Raw genomic sequence first — 16,949 nt, 5'->3', positions numbered from 1 at the left:
ACAATATGCCTCACAATCAGCTCTAGAAGATATAGGAGTAGAATGATCACAAAGTGTGTTTTATGACCAGGGCACCTGGCTTTGTACTAACGTGCAACGATTCCCACATAGCTTGCCCATAGCGAAAGCACAGGAGAACCACTCTAGTATGACTACATTTATTGAGTGTGCTAACTGATTCTGAATAGGGGCTGCAGGATTGGGGCCCTGCACAAAAGGCATTTTACTTTTTATGGGGCTTTCTTTTATTTACAGAATTATTTTTGCTTGTGTGAGCTGACCATGCATATCTACTGCATAATAAGGCTGGGCGTCTCTCAGTCTTCAGTTGTTGACTTGTAGCCTTCCTTACTCTTCTTCCTTGTTTTAATTTCTATATTTCCTTTCAAATCCAATAAGTAAAGAACAAACCACAGTTGTGTTAAGGAATGCTGAAATTAGCACTGTCATCAGGCTTACTGTATAATTCCCTTCCTACCACTCCGGTTCCAGTCTCAAAAGGAGGTTCTTGCTTTCAGAATTCTTTATTTGTATGTTGCTCAGTCTGCAATAACACGGTTTAAAAATGGAAGTTTATCTAAAATACTGAAGGGACACTGTCAGGAGAACCTTTAGCTTTTGAAAAATGATAAGCTTTTACAAAACCTGAAACTAACAAAAACATTTGCATGAATTTTGCAAATTCTCATGTTTTTGTTTATAAAGAATCAGATTTCCCTTGGAGTCCTGGAACCCCATCATTGCAGCATTGTGCTGGTACAAGAGAACAAGAATATTAAACTAAGTAGAAAGTAAATATATGTGCAGCAGGTTATGTAAAACACTCCCTGTTCTGGACATGACCCTCCTCCCCTTACTAGAGCTGTGCTATCTATCCACAGTAGTTCCTAAAGTCACTGGGGCTAGAGTAACCATGTGTTTGGCCCCAAAAGAGGAAGGCAATGATTTGATTTGTGTGGTGTGTAATGTACATGGTTCTCTCTTATCCTCATTCACTAAATGTGGGCAGGTATTACTATTATAAGTCATACTTTTAAACCTCCCATCCCACCATTTACCATGTTCTTTTAAGGATTGCAAGAAAGGTGAAGTCCAATGAACTGTTCTCATTTATGGCAATTGAGAGGCTGGTTATATAGACAATGACATGATGCCTAAAAAGAAAAGGAGTACTTGTGGCACCTTAGAGACTAACCAATTTATTTGAGCATGAGCTTTCGTGAGCTACAGCTCACTTCATCAGATGTATACCGTGGAAACTGCAGCAGACTTTATATACACACAGAGAATATGAAACAATACCTCCTCCCACCCCACTGTCCTGCTGGTAATAGCTTATCTAAAGTGATCAACAGGTGGGCCATTTCCAGCACAAATCCAGGTTTTCTCACCCTCCACCCCCCCACACAAATTCACTCTCCTGCTGGTGATAGCCCATCCAAAGTGACAACTCTTTACATAATCAAGTCGGGCTATTTCCTGCATAGATCCAGGTTTTCTCACATCCCCCCCACCCCCATACACACACAAACTCACTCTCCTGCTGGTAATAGCTCATCTAAACTGACCACTCTCCAAGTTTAAATCCAAGTTAAACCAGAACATCTGGGGGGGGGGGGGTAGGAAAAAACAAGAGGAAACAGGCTACCTTGCATAATGAGGAATCATGTTAGTGTGGTTTGTCACTCCTCAGAAGAAAGTATTCCCTAGTTTCATTGGTACACAGAGGCCATAATAACAATAATCCTTAGCTCTTATGTTGTGTTTTTCCTCTGTAGGTCTCATAGTGCTTTCAAAAAGGTTCGTATTGTTATCTCAATTTTGCAGATGAGGAACTGAGGTTCTGAGATGTGAAGTGATTTACCTAAGCACAGCAGGTCAGCTGCAGAGCCAGGAATAAAACCCATGTCTTCTGACTCCCAATCTGGCATCCTATCTACTGGACCATGCTGACTCAGCAGCCAATAGCCACATAGCCATTTTATTCCCTTATAACTGGTGTTGTCTAATGTAAAATTAAATCGATGTTACGCTGGCTGTCTATAAAGTCCATATTTTGAGTCCCTACACACTGTTCCCATAAAAAGGGAGACTGGGAGCATTTAACTTTTATTACCGAAAATATTCCTAACCTGAATAATAATTTATAATACTAAAATCGCTATGAAAAACAGACTAGTAATGGAGATTTTTTTTAACAAGATTGATATATTGAAACATGTTTGGGGTTCTTTTGTCAGGGAGAGCGGGCTTGTACTGTTGTTTAGAGTAGAGCTTAATACATAAAGGTGTCTAGTGGGATTTTCAAAAGTGCCTAATCAGGTTAGGCATCTAACATCCATTGAAATTATTGCAAGTTATGCGTATAACCTGCTTACATGCTAATAAAAATTCCCCTGGGCACCTATTTGCATCTTTAGGCACCTTAAAACCTTTGAAGATCTGTCCCTCAATCAGTTTCAGTGGGAGTTCCTAGTGCTCAATGCTGCTCAAGAGGCACTCAATACTTTTGCAGGGTCAGACACTGAACCATCATTACTGGAAGAACTGTTCTAAGAATGAAAGTAAAAATACTAAGACTCCATAGGTAAAGAAAGATTCAGATAGCAAAATGTCTTTCCTCAGGTACAGGTCAAAAAGAACTGTAATCTTCAAGTATGAAGTATGTTAATCTCTGTTTTAAAGTCCTGTTCTTGTTGGGTCCCCACTAAAGGAAAATGTTTTATTTCCTTTTCTCATTGTGAAATGATTTCTTCTTTCTTCAGTTCTCTGTTCAGCTGAGGGCGTTAAAACCCAGCCTTTACAAGTGTAGAGCTTCTTAAAAACTTAAGTAAAAGATTCTTTTTTAATGAAAGAAATGGTTAGTAGTGAGTTAAAATCTGCCTTACAAACAAAATTGAAGAAAATCTCCCTTTTTAGGTCTGGAATGTAAGCAGTTATACAATTTCAGTATCTGGAATGCCTCAGGATTTACAAGCAAGCTTGCTTCAGCAAGTGCATTATTAGATTATTTACAAGAGTAAGGTTTTTAATGCTTGATTATTTTTTGTACTATTGAATTTTTGTGTAATTTTTAAAAATATTAGAAAGTATAGAGATATAATATAAAATAATTTGGATTTACACTCTGCTTTTTCAAAGCTGTGTGAATCATTAAAGTTAACAGAAGTCTCATGTTTAAAACCTCATGTAATTCCTTTAAAAAATTACTTTTTGGAGTTTCTGTTTTAAAGTGCAGGTCTACTCTAAAAATGAATATGTAAAATTAGGAGAGTAGGGTTCCATGTTTGTTGCCATTAAATACTCCAAAACAAATTTGCTCAATTTTCAAGTGAAAAGATAGTTTTGCTAACTGTCGCCTCTGAAAACTCAATCTGGAATGGAAAAAACAGGCTGAATTTTTTTCTTTTCATGAAATATTGTAAGTAAATAAAGAAAGAATTACGGAATTCCTGAGTTCTGACCTCAGCTTTGACTGTGACTGCATCTGTTGCTTTAGGAGAATCACCTATCTTCTCTGTCTCAGTTCCTCCAGCTGTAAAATGGAGATAATTATGGGATAATACTTTCCTAAATACTTCATCGGGGTGTTGTGAAAATAAATTAACTTATTATTTGTAAAGTGTTTTGACAATTAAAAGTACTGTGTAAGTGCTATTCTTATGTGAGTGTAGTGTAGTGACATTTGCTTTCTGTGTCAGTATTAACTTGCTGCATTTATACAAGCTTAGGACCTGAACCAACAAAGAATTTACCTTTAAGCACATGAGTAGTTCTGTTGACTTCAAAGTTCCATTGACTTCAATGGTGCTAATTGCATGCTTGAAGTGGCCTGCTAGATTGGGACTTTTGAGAACAGACCGATTATGTGTTCACCCAGACACCAGATTATCCATAAAAGTGCATTGATTTAAAAAGAACAGTATACTTTTATAAATTTGGTTTCTTACTTGTTGAATAATGATTAACCATGTGACAATCTGAGTGGCTGGTATAATTTCTGGGATAATATTTTTAAAGGCTGCAATGTAAGAACTAAAAGTGAAAACAAATTATATATTTTATATTTTAAAGCCATGGAAATTGGACAATTTTGCCACTGTTAACTTTATGCTATATTATACATGTATTTTACATTAGTAGACATTTAATAGTGTAAAACATATTACAAATACACCAGAAGATACATTTGTATTTATCCCATGCAAGGAAGACATATTTTCAAAAAATCAGACTTGAATAAATTCAGAGAACTGGTATGTAGGGTCCCAGGAGAAGAAAATCTAAGGAAAAAGTAGTTCAGGAGAGCTGGCAGTTTCTCAAGGAGGCAGTATTAAAGGCACAGCAGGAAACTATCTCAGGGTGAAGAATAGAAAGAAAGAGCAGTAAAACGCCAATACTGCTGCATTGGGAGCTCTTTAATGACCTAAAAATCAAAAAGGAATCCTACAAAAAGTGAAAACATGGACAAACTGCTAAGGATAAGTATAAAAGAATAGTGCAAGCATTGTAGGGATAAAATCAGAAAGGGTAAGGAACAAAATGAGTTACACCTAAGCAAGAGACATAAAAGGCAACAAAAAGAGATTCTGTAAACTCATTAGGAGCAAGAGAAAGTCAAAGGAAAGTGTAGATCCACTGCTTAGCGGGGAAGGAGAGCTAACAATGGATGACACCAAGAAAGCTGAGGGGTTTACTGCCTATTTTAGTTCAGTTTTCACTAAAAAGGTTAATTGTAACCAGATGTGTAACACAATTAATATTAACAACAAAGTGGAAGGAACACAAGCCAGAATAGGAAAAGAACAGGTTAAAAATATTTAAATAAGTTAGATGTCTTCAAGTGGGCAGGTCCTGACAAAATTCACCCTTCAGTGAATCTTAAGGATCTAGATGTAGCAATCTCTGAACAATTAGTGATTATCTTCAAGAACCCATGGAGGACAGGTGAGGCCTCAGAGTACTGGAGAAGGGCTAACACAGTACATGTCTTTAAAAGGGGGAACAAAGAAGATCCCAGGGAATACAAGACCAGTCAGCCTAACTTCGATATCTGGAAAGATATTGGAACAAATTAACACTTAATCAGTGTGTATTGTTGCCTGATATTTAGAGTATGTATTAATTATATTGATTACTTAAGAATCCCCCAGTTATCACTTTGAGGGTTGACAGGTTCTTGTCCCTAGATCAGGCCCAGTATTATTTAAATTATTATATAGTTGGAAACCCCGATGTGCACAGTTGCAACACTCACACTATAGGAACTCTTTTATATTTACAAATATAGTTTATTAATACATTAAGTACAGTCACAAACTCCCCAACTTAGCTAGAGCTTACTACAGAATGTCCATCTGCACATCCATATACTCACACCATCCCTTGTAGAACAACCTGAAATGTTAGCCATTGTCTTCCCCATCACCATCACATCAAAGCAGAATATAATGCAAAGCAGTGCATATAATAAAGGCAAGCTAGCTCACTGGGCTACCGGATGCATCTAGAGGATCATAGGATGATAAATAACAGCCAACATGTCCAGAACAAATCATGCCAAAAGAAGCTAATTTCCTTTTTTTATTACTGACCTAGTGGATGGTGGGGAAACAGTAGATGTGATTTGTCTTGATTTTAGTAAGCAAACTAGGGAAATATAATCTAGATGAAATTATAATAAATTGGGTGCACTATTGGTTGAAAAACCGTACTCAAAGAGTAATTTCAATGGTTCACTGTCAAACTGGGGGGATGTATCTAGTGGGGACCTGCTGAGGTTTGTCCTGGGTTTGATACTATTCAACATTTTCATTATTGACTTGGTTAATGGAGTGGAGAATATGCTTATAAAATTTGTGGATGACCTCACACTGGAAGGGGTTGAAAGCATTTTGAAGGGCAGGATTGGAATTCACAATGACCTTGACAAATTGAAGAATTGGTCTGAAATCAACAAGATGAAATTCAATATAGACAACTGCAAAGTACTACACTTGGGAAGGAAAAATCAAATGCACAATTACAAAATGGGGTATAACTGCCAAGGCAGTACTACTGGGAGTTACCGTGGATCACAAATTGAATATGAGTCAACAGTGTGATGCAATTGCGAAAAAGGCAAATTTAATTCTGGGATATATTAACAGCATACTCATACTTTCAGTGAGATGACAGTATTGACACCAGTTAGTTCCCATTTTTTGCTCCGGTTTTCTCTATTTAAGACCAGCCTTGGTCAAACTTTGCCATCCGTTCCCCTCCCTTACATATAGAGTTCCTGCTGCCAGTAGAAGTGCAGTGCAGGCTAGAACAATTGTCTTGGAATTCGTCGTGCACCAGGTAGTAGTTCTAGAAGGTGTTTGTGTAATAACAAGTAGCTAGCCATATTTAGTTGCGTGTTGGTCAGCTTGGGTTCTTAGTGCAGTTCAGCAGTAAAGCACTAAACTACAGATAGGTACATTTACTAGAACTGCACTTAATTTATATTGAAAAGGTGCCAGAAGTGGGGGTGGAAGAATAGATGGCAAGGGAAGAAGCTGGATTGACAGAAGGGTTTGCACCCCAATTGTATACAATACAATTGTATGCTGGGATTGATGTGAGGATTGTCGTCAAAAATATTTGAAAAAGAGTAAATTGAAAATATTTAATATTTTAATACTGACAGCTATTCCTTCTTCTTTTCCTTTGTCTTTCTATCCTTACATTTTTTGGGTCTTCTTACCTTTGGTTTGGTCAGTTTAGGCTAATTACCTCTGCCACTTTCTAAGATCCAAACTCATTTTTCAGGTTTGAGACTGACGAGAGGTATATTTTCTTGTGGGATGGATTTTCAGGATCAGATCCTTAGGTAGTTACATAATATAGAATGGAAGTTAGGAGACAGTGTAAAGTTCCCAATTATGCTGCCCTGATCTGTGTGCTTCACTGTGCATGCTTTCCACTATGCACTGGGTTAGAGCAACCTAAGGACTGCTCTAAGTTACACTGGCCTGTAAAGGCCATAAGGAGCTGAAGGCCAAACCCAGGAGAAAGACATAACAGTGATTTCCCAGTCATGGCCCTTTTTCAGTAACCACACAGCTCTTCTCTGCTAAGTTGACAGCAAGGAGAGCAGTGCGGAATATAAGGCCTTGCGCTGGCTCTATGCTGCTACAGGATCACCCTTGCAATTGGTCTTGATCTATGCAGGAAATAGCCCGACTTGATTATGTAAAGAGTTGTCACTTTGGATGGGCTATCACCAGCAGGAGAGTGAATTTGTGTGGGGGGGTGGAGGGTGAGAAAACCTGGATTTGTGCTGGAAATGGCCCACCTGTTGATCACTTTAGATAAGCTATTACCAGTAGGACAGTGGGGTGGGAGGAGGTATTGTTTCATATTCTCTGTGTGTATATAAAGTCTGCTGCAGTTTCCACGGTAAACATCTGATGAAGTGAGCTGTAGCTCACGAAAGCTCATGCTCAAATAAATTGGTTAGTCTCTAAGGTGCCACAAGTACTCCTTTTCTTTTTGTGAATACAGACTAACACGGCTGTTCCTCTGAAACCTTGCAATTGGGGTGATCCTCCCTGAACCACTTACTCAGCTTTTGCATCCAAAGTATGACAGCAGGGCAGCACAAAGTGACCACAGCCCACCTGAGGATCTGATCCTTTATTATCCCTCTTATTCCTCCATTTCTGTTTTATTGTTCTTTTCCTCTTCCATTTTATCAATCTTCTATTTTTTCTGGTTGTATCTGTTAACCCTTGTCTCTTTATTTTATTTATTTCTTCTCTACTCTCCCATAATCTCTGCCCTTCCCCCCCTCCCCATTGTTGTTTTCTTCTTCCACCTGTGTAGACTCTTTCCTTCCCTTTGTACCTGGGCTATCTCTCTCCCTTTCTCCCCCATAACAATGGTGTATTTCCCTTCCCTTTTCTTGGCACAAACTATCACTTTTTTTACCCATTATCTCTGGTTTATATCCTATCTGTGATTCCCTGTTGTCACTCCCATATATGACTCCTTTCAGACAGTTTCTATTCTGCTGAGCTCTTTTGAAGCACTAAAACATCTTCAATGACCATAGCTCCACCTAGGGAGGCAACACAGCACTTCTGTCTACTGCAGAACCCATTCAACAGCATATGAGGATGCATCAGAGGGTCTGGCAGAGTAATTTGGATGATGGGTACAAATGTCACCTCATAAATTTTGGCATCCTGGTAACCCAACACAGACTTTTTTTTAACCTCACCAAGTTTCCATACATCATGTATGTGCACCACTACAGAGAACAAAGTACTTAGCATGTGTTATCACTGACCCTTGATTAAAGGTTGGTTCCAAAAGTCTATTTTATACTGTAGAATAAAAATACTAACTTAGATGACTTATTCTGGTAAATTAGTTTTGAATAGTCTGATTTTTTCTTTAGTAGATGGTTTGATAGTTTTGGCTCTTATTGCTAAAGTACAAATGAATTTGAAATAATGTGTTTTATAAAGTACTTGAACTTGGACAGAATTGAGAACTTCATGGGATGCTCTCTACCCATTAATGTCAGGAAAATGTTAGAAATAGTACATAAATATATATCATAGCCTTGGAACACATCCAATTCTATTCTTATAGTGGAAAAGACAGGAAAGATTTTAAAGTACATGAGCACTAATATTACAGAAAATTGTTTAAAGTAAGTTGATTTCAAACAACAGAGGGCTGGATCTCTCCACACGGTAAACTTTGTGGGACAGAGTTAAGGGAAAATAAACTCTGCAAGGATCACCTTGAGCAGTTTGTCTTTAATCATTCCATCTGGGGGGATGAGTTTTGTGTGCATCTCAGAGAAGTCTGTAGACCAGTGGTTCTCAACCTGCGGCCCATGGGCCACTTGTGACCCAATCAGCACAGAGCTGCAGCCCACGTGACATCCTCAGGGCCATAAAGGTAGTATTGGATGTAGTCCACATATGCAGCCCACAATGGTAAAGAGGTTGAGAACCACTGCTGTAGACCCAAATCCCAAGGGATCTACAGAAACCCATATAGCTCTGCACTGGCTCTATAGCCCTGGTAACTCTTCCCCCCCCTCCCAAGCATGCACTCTTGTAGCATGGCAACCAAAAGAGCCATAATACCAGAGAAACACATTGGCCTCGGTTGTCCCTCAGAACTGCCCTTAAAGGTGGATCCCACAGACAGGGATTCACATGAGAATTAATGCAGCCCAGAGTGTATTAACTTTCCCAGGTAATCTCTGTAGAACTGATGAGGGGACAGTGTGCATCTACCAGGCTCCACCTACGCCTAACACTAGTCCAATCACAAGGCAGGGGGAAAGATATCCGTGAAGATCTTGGGGGCACAATCTGGTCCAGAATAGTTAATTATTAGTCAGTGTTTTAAAATCTTTTTAAAATGTAACTGCAATTATAGTGTTAATTTTAAAATCTAATTTTATTTGATTAGAAAAGCAAATCTAATAACTGAGAATTTACAATCTGTCTCTTCCAAAAGCATGAGTATGAAATTACTTATGGGTCCATATGTTTAAAAGAGCTCATCTCCTATTTAGGCACCTAAATGGCATGGCCAGATTTTCAAAAGTTAACGTATCCAGTGGTTCTGATTGAGAACAGTGGCTGTGAGTATGGAGTCACATGCTGCTTCATTCTATAGCAACCCCACATGCCGAATTCCCTTAAAATAAAACAGGTAGGCTAGTCCATATAGAAAAATGACGTTTCACCTCTCCATGCTAATAATATTTATCATTTTATAATACTTTTTCTGTTCAGACGTTTAACAAACATTGGGCTAGGTAGTTTCCCCACACAGATAAAGGTGATGATCCGTGTGTGAATGATCCTCTGTGCATGGATCAAAGGGAGTATGATCTGGCCTGTTAATTACATTGCAATTTTAAATGTTTTTGTTTCATCTTGATCATCTTTCCTTATAAGCTGGCAGTCTTCTTTGCAACATGAACATAGATATTCAGCCTCTTCTGATCCTTGATCATATACAGACAGTTCAAGGTGTCACAATGTCAGCCCAATAGGCAAGGCAAATATCAAAATTGCAAATAAAAATTATCAACAACGTTTAAGAAACATTTGATCTTACTGCTCTCTATTTGAATTACCTAATCATAAAATCTTTAGAAAAGCCAACTCTGATCCTGGTTTTAATTTTAAGCATGTTGGCGTATGGTTGCATTTTAAATCCAGCTTCAATAGAGTAGCTAAACACAAACAATGTTAGTGGGGTTTCATTTTTTGCTTTCAAAATGTGAACTAACCTAGGCCAGTTCTATTTTAGAAACTTTTGCCAGTACGGTAATGTTGGTTAAGGATGTGATTTTTTTTAAAAAACATTTCTATACTGGCAAAAGTCCTACTGTAGATGCACCTCAAGAGTCTGTAGTGGAAAACTGAGCTTTTAACTCCATTGGAAACTGCTTTGAATCTATCCGAGGTTAATAGTGATTGTCTAACAGCTGCTTTTTAGTGTAATTATTTGGTGATCTCTGTCCATTTCCTATAGCAAACAAGTACTCATATAATATTAACTGGAAAATTTGTTGCCAGTCTGAAGAGCGAGGGCAAGAATTAAAGTAGAGACGCTGAACTATTCATGTGGCAATAGTTATTGAACTATTTACATCCGTGGATAGAGGATTTAAATCTCTAGAGTCATGAGGTTTCATTGTTATTGGCTAGACTTTCTGGACCATTACCCCAGCTGGTGTAAATTGGTGTAGCTCCATAGAACTCAGTGCTGATTTATACCAACCGAGGAAGTAGCCCAATATCTATCAGAGCTACAACTTTTCTATATCTGCTGTAACTCTGGGAATGCTATTAAACTTAATTGGCAGGAGTATGTGGCAAAAGATTTTTTTACATTTTTGGGTTGTTCCCTGTGAGACTTCATTTGTAAGAATTGCTGCAGGCTGTCATTTTTGTCTGCCATCCAGTGCATGTTGGCAAGAGTCTTGTGTACTAGACTGTGTGTCTGGTCATAGAAAAAAAACAATGCAGCTCAGCCAGACCATTTTGTTATTCCTTTGGAATTAAAAGCATATGAAACAGATGCAGCTTAATAAGTTTTTTTTTATAAATAACATCAACTTAAATAACTTAGAACAATAAAGTTCAAATATAACTTAAAATAAAGTTTAATGCTGTAACAACAGAAAAAGCATGAATAACGGTGGAAAAACAATATTAAAAGCCATATGCCCTAACAGGAATTATACAAAAAGATAGGTTATGTTACATAAAAAACCTTAAGATGTCTGAATTTTTACTTCGTCGTTATATAAAATGTTATTTTGTGGAAAGTGAGATGAAGTACATTTTTATTTATTCCCTATTCTTATTATTTTACATACACTATTTTGAAACATCTTTTAGAGCAGCATTAGGTATTTGTTCTTGTTAATACATTTGACATTTTGTAGTGGTGCAACCTTAATTTTCCAAACAAGCTTTTTTAATCTCAATATGACAGTAACAAATTTATAAGATTTAAGGTTTTTTTCTGATCCTAGTTTATGTATAGTTTATCAGTTTCTCTGGGAACTATTTAAAATACTGCTCAATCTCCACATTTAGTATTGACTTGATAATCTGACAAATCATTCCAGCAGCCTTAAAGTCTGACATATTTTACATTACATTATCATCTGCTTTATTATTATTATAGCAGCCATGTTTAATAAGCAGATAGGTTTTTAAATAAAATATCATCAGATAATCAAGTCATGACTTGCTCTTAAGGGTAAATTAATTTAAGAAACTACCCAGTTACTATTACTAACATAATGATTGTACAACTCTTTACAATTTTTTACAACTTTTAGTTACTAAATCTGATTTTGTGTATATTTTCAAATCTTTTTAATGAAGTCTCTTTAAAATAAACATAAATGCGCAAGTCCAGCTTGTTCAGTTTTTCAGTAGTATTCCAGCCTCTCTTGATTACTTGTTCAGTCTCTTTAAAAATAATCTTCCTGCTGGAACTAGTTCTCTGTAGATCATATATGATTAGGATATTGCCAAAGGAAGAAAGTGGGATGCTTTGTGTTCTTTCTTTGTTTTTTTACCTTTCATAGGGACACCTTTGTGGTTTAATGTCACAAACATCTCTTTCCCTTTGTTTGTCCAGTTTGCTGAAGCATAAGTATTGTAATGGTTTTCTTCAATCAGTTCTCGGAAGTTGCAGTCCTCGTTGCATACTTTCTGTTAAGAGTGAATGATAGCATAGCATAAAATTAGCACTTTTGTTCTTTAAATACATAATCGGGTTGGGGAAGCTGGAGGAAGAACATATACCATATAATAAATATCATTTGTTATTAAAATACTCAATAAATTACTTAGGTCTCTTAAGTCTTAACTAACATATTTTATGTTTTAGCTTTGAATATCCTCCCTTAGCAGCTGAAATATTTAACAAGAGGAAGATTTTTACTAAAACAAGATTAGGGATTTAATCCTTAGCTTTTATAACCAGGCATAAGAATCCACCATTGCCATTGGATAAAGTTGCAATACATTTCCACTTACTAGCAGTAATTTACACAAACTGCACAGATGTTACGTAAAAATCAGCAGAAAATGTACAAAAGTGTATATTTCCATAGTATAAGTTCTTTGCAGTATTATCAGTACCTTTCCATAGAGTTTTCCAGACTTGTTCATTGCTAGAAAGTATTCACTTTCCACACCTTTAATTGCCACTACTCCAACTGCCACTGTTCTTATTTCCAGAATACCTGCAAAGAAACACATTGAGGTCTGTAAACTTTTCATTTGCTTCTACAGTCGAACCAAAGAGGACTGTTTGTCTTAATGATTCTACAATACTTCTGGTTTTATTTAAAATCCTAAACTGGTGAGAGTGGTTATTAAAATAAAAGATTAATGTCGTTACACATATGGAGTGCAGACTAGATCATAGTTTTCTCTTTAAAACATCTCCTGTATATGTATACTCACACCCATTCACAACTAACTCTGCATGTCAGTTTCTAGTGCTATGTTTCCCACTCACCATATTATTCTAAACTGTACTTGCATTTTTTAAGAATCAGACTGTTTTCTTAAAATTTCTCTGGTTCAGGTTTCCAGTTGAAAGAAATATACATGGTATAGCCAAGATTCACAGAATTTTTAAAGACCACATTTAAAAGATTTGTGAGAATTTTACCGGTGTCACCTCCTTGAAGAAGCATAAACCTTAGAACTTGCAAATGATGGAAAACAGACCACAGTGTCTTAAGGAAGATAAAGTACCTGCTTGACCTTTACAGGCTTTGAAAACTGACAGGAACTGTAAAGATATCTGCATTTGAAGATATATAATCAAAAGCTACTATCAAAACTTTGTTATTCAAATATCTTTAACCCAGAAAATTTGGAGTTGTCTTAATTTTGTGTTGACTGATAGATGCTGTTAACAAATATCCATAGTTACTAGTGTAACACAAAATACTCTTTGTTGATCAAAAATATGGGATTCAGAGTACACTGTATAGTTTTCAAATTTAAGCATTTTAATAGTTTAAAGAATATAGTACTTTTGAGTTTGGGCCACACCTTTTCTGATATGAGGCCATCCTCAGAACAGTTGCTACCTAACTTCCTCTTGTGACTTTCTTTCTACAGAGGGGTCTTTCTAGCTCAGCCAGTTCCATTCAGAATTCAGTACCTAACCAAAGTGTGCTGGGCAAGAGAGAGAGAAGATTAAGGGTGTAACCTTACGTCTTTGACAGGCAGCATTCTACCCAAGTTAAGCACCTCTTTCCCAAAGATCATTCTTGATTGATGGTACAGCATCCTCATTCCTATCCACTTATGTATAAGGACTGTGCACTGGCAGTATTATCTATCATCACTACAGTAATTCAGGAGTGTTAATGTCACATTGTCCTCACCATAGTGTGAGTTTTACACCTGAAGGATGCAGACCTCCCTCCCAAGCCAGACTTCCATTTAATTTTATCTTTGTTTACAAATTTATGCTCATTTTTTGTGAAGTGAGGGGAGGGGGGGAAGGGAGAATGTGTGGGCTGTGGTTGTGATTTTTGATTTGTTAGTTTTTTATAATCTGGTGTCATTCTGCTACTTTATCTCCCTGTTATATGCCCTTTTCTATATTCTCTTGCCCTTCTACTCTTTACTCTTCCCTTTTGCTTCTTTAGTCTGTTGCTTCCTACTCACTCTGCTTCCATGCCATCCCCAGCGTGTATACTTTCTTCCTTTTGTTTTTCCTACCACCAGATCTAATGCCTCTTCCCTTCCACTGTGCTCCTCTGTTCTTTTATCTGTTCTCTGATACTTCTCTACTCCATTGTAGAATCTACCAAACTTCAAGTAAAATTTTCGAGTTTTTAACAAGTTTCATTTTGCGTGCAAGCATTGCAAAAAGGATTTGAGTCAAACAACTTCAAAGTGAAGCTCACCAAAAATTGTATTAACTTTCACTTTAAAGTTCATGGTTTTGAAACTCCAGTGGAGTATTCAAAGCAGATGATTGGCCTGCATCTAGCCAATCAAATATATGTTTGACATTTCTTATCTGTGTGGAAAGAAAATGAGTTAAGGATTTATAATAACTTTGCAGAACAGAGTAGACATGCCTGAGTAAACTGCTATTGATGGCTAAGATAGTGTACCTGCTGAAAAGCGGAGAGGTGGGCAGGCACAAGCCTGACTGTGTCTGAAGACCCCTCCCTCAGCCTAAGGGGAGGAGCTACTGAACCCAGGATTCAAATAATTACAGGGGACAACTGATGAATAACAGGGTCAAGAGTGAGGGTCATAGGTACAAAACCAGGGATCCACAGGCTGTCAAAGAGCAGCATATAGTGGGAAATAATATTACTTTTAAAAGGGAAGATGCTAAAATCTGTAGTCTAAGAAAATGATACTGTATTAAACTTAGAATTTCTGAATTTGTAATTTTTAGCCCATTATTTCTTAATTTAGTGATGAAATTCACCATTATATTGATTTTTTTTTTGACACATGCCAAACTCATACTTGTATGCTGTCTGGCAGCCTTCAAGTAAATTGGGGTATGCCATCATCTTGCTTGGAATCCTGAGAGAATAGTCAAAGAATCAGGAATCAGAATTATATGACCAAACAAATAATCATAATATCTCTAAATCCTACCCTGGAATGTGTGTGCATGACTCCCACTGAAGTCACTGGGACTTGCATTCAGGTATCCAAGATCAGAATTTGGCATTACTGGTTTGGTTCCTGAATTATGTATAGTTATTGGGGATGCTGAGCCATTTTATACAGCCTACCTTGCCAGAATTGAAGGACTTTGTTGAATAAAACCCTAGCTTTTATAATTATACCCTATAAATGTGTAAAAAGATAGTGTCAGTTGCAGATTAGTTATATTAATAAATTATGTGGTTTTGCTTCTTATTTCCTGAAAATCCTCTTTTAGTAAATAAAATTCAATACATTTACTTTGCTTGAGGAAAAAGAGATAAATTAGGGTTCTTATTTTAAAAATATATTAAGCACTCTTTGGCTTATTATTACATGGCTCTCATAGTTTATATAATAAATAATTGGGATCCTATCTCAGAAATCTTTTACCCCCTGATCCACAGAGACTGTGGAATGCCAGGGACATTGTTAAGTCTTTGAATGTTACTTTTTTGAAGATGTTCTGCTCCTGTGCAGTGGTGTCCTAGACTGTAGACTTTACTTGCACTATCTACTCTTACATCCTAAGGTGTTGGGAAGAATAAAGTATCTTTATTGCCAGTAGAAGACTGTGATAAGTGATTTCCCCAAAACCACAGAGGGAGTTAGTGTAAGAGTAGGACTGGATCTCAGGAGTTCCTGATTCTCAGTCCCATGCTCAGAACATGCCTCCCTCTCAAGATTAACTCACATATAATGTAACAGAGTGCTCTCTCTTTAAGAGCCAAGAGGGCAAGGCCCTGTTCTGGATGGAAGTCCAGCAGGTGGGTGCTGGTAATCAGCTGACCCAGCTGGACAGCATCTAGTGATTGGGTCTGATTCCAGGCTGCATGATATACATAAAGGCCCAAGGTGCATGAAGGAGCCTGCAACCAAAAGAGAGCTGAGAGTACACTCTCCTGTGACTGGAACAGAAGCCTGTAAGAGGACAAGCAGGCCCTATCTATGGCTACAGGAGGCTAGAGGCCCCCCACAATCTCAGTTGAGAAGAGGACTATAGCTTTTGTTGTTGTTTCATGTTTCCTTTTGCTAGATATTGCCTGTTGTAAGAGTACGTCTACATGTAACTGGGAGTGTGCTTCCCAGCTTGAGTAGACAGACATGTTAGCTCTAGTCAACCTAGCATACTGAAAGCAGCAGAGTAGCCAGGAGTAGCACAGGCAGGGGCTTGTACTATCTGCCCGAGTACATAGCCAGGGTGGCCAGGCAGGTTTGTATTCGGCTGGCTAGCCCAAGCTGCTGCCTGTGCTACCCCTGGTTACGCTGCTACCTTTAGCCCACTAGATTTAGCAGAGCTAGCATTTGTCGGTCTACCTGAGCTGGTAAGCTCTCTCCCAGCTGCAGTGTAGAGGTACCCTTAGTCAAACAATGCATGATACTACATACCAATCATCTGATGGATGCAGTACTTAATTTGTGCCAGGGCTGAGCCCTGACATCTCTAGGCTTGGCAGTTCATAGCTCTGGGCTTGGTGCATCAATTATGAATGTAAAAAAATTGCTTGAGCCATGGCACCTCTTTCATTACAAATTAAGCACTGGATGGATGACAGTGTGTGTATGTGTGTGTCATTGGTGTTACAGGAATTACATAATGAGCAAATACTCAACTGTGAGTTGCAGTAGACCGAGTGCTTAATCCAGAGTAATATATCCACAGAAAACTGAACTAGTCAGCAGAAAAACTGGCAAACTCCCCCAATCCTCCTATTTCCCCCT

At 37.7% G+C, this 16,949-nt stretch overlaps 2 protein-coding genes across 10 annotated transcripts in view; one reads left to right on the top strand and one right to left on the bottom strand.

Annotated features, from left to right (window-relative positions):
- Nucleotides 1-16,949, top strand: part of FAM227B (family with sequence similarity 227 member B) — a 180,548-nt gene that overhangs the window by 44,717 nt on the left and 118,882 nt on the right. The gene's annotated exons all lie outside the window — the stretch shown is intronic.
- FGF7 (fibroblast growth factor 7) overlaps nt 11,155-16,949 on the bottom strand; it is a 107,314-nt gene continuing 101,519 nt past the window's right edge. For all 4 annotated transcript variants that reach the window (XM_075133121.1, XM_075133122.1, XM_048865603.2 and 1 more), the window contains 2 exons: nt 12,669-12,772; nt 11,155-12,236 (listed from right to left, as the gene is read on the bottom strand). In XM_075133121.1, the coding sequence (XP_074989222.1) occupies nt 12,042-12,236; nt 12,669-12,772 (299 nt within the window). In that variant the 3' untranslated portion in view covers nt 11,155-12,041. The remainder of the gene's footprint in view (nt 12,237-12,668; nt 12,773-16,949) is intronic.

Source organism: Caretta caretta, chromosome 10 (genome assembly GCF_965140235.1).
Source record: "Caretta caretta isolate rCarCar2 chromosome 10, rCarCar1.hap1, whole genome shotgun sequence".
Classification (NCBI taxonomy): Eukaryota; Metazoa; Chordata; order Testudines; family Cheloniidae; genus Caretta; species Caretta caretta.
The sequence above is the reverse complement of the archived record's forward strand: the minus strand, read 5'-3'. Positions and strand labels throughout refer to the sequence as shown.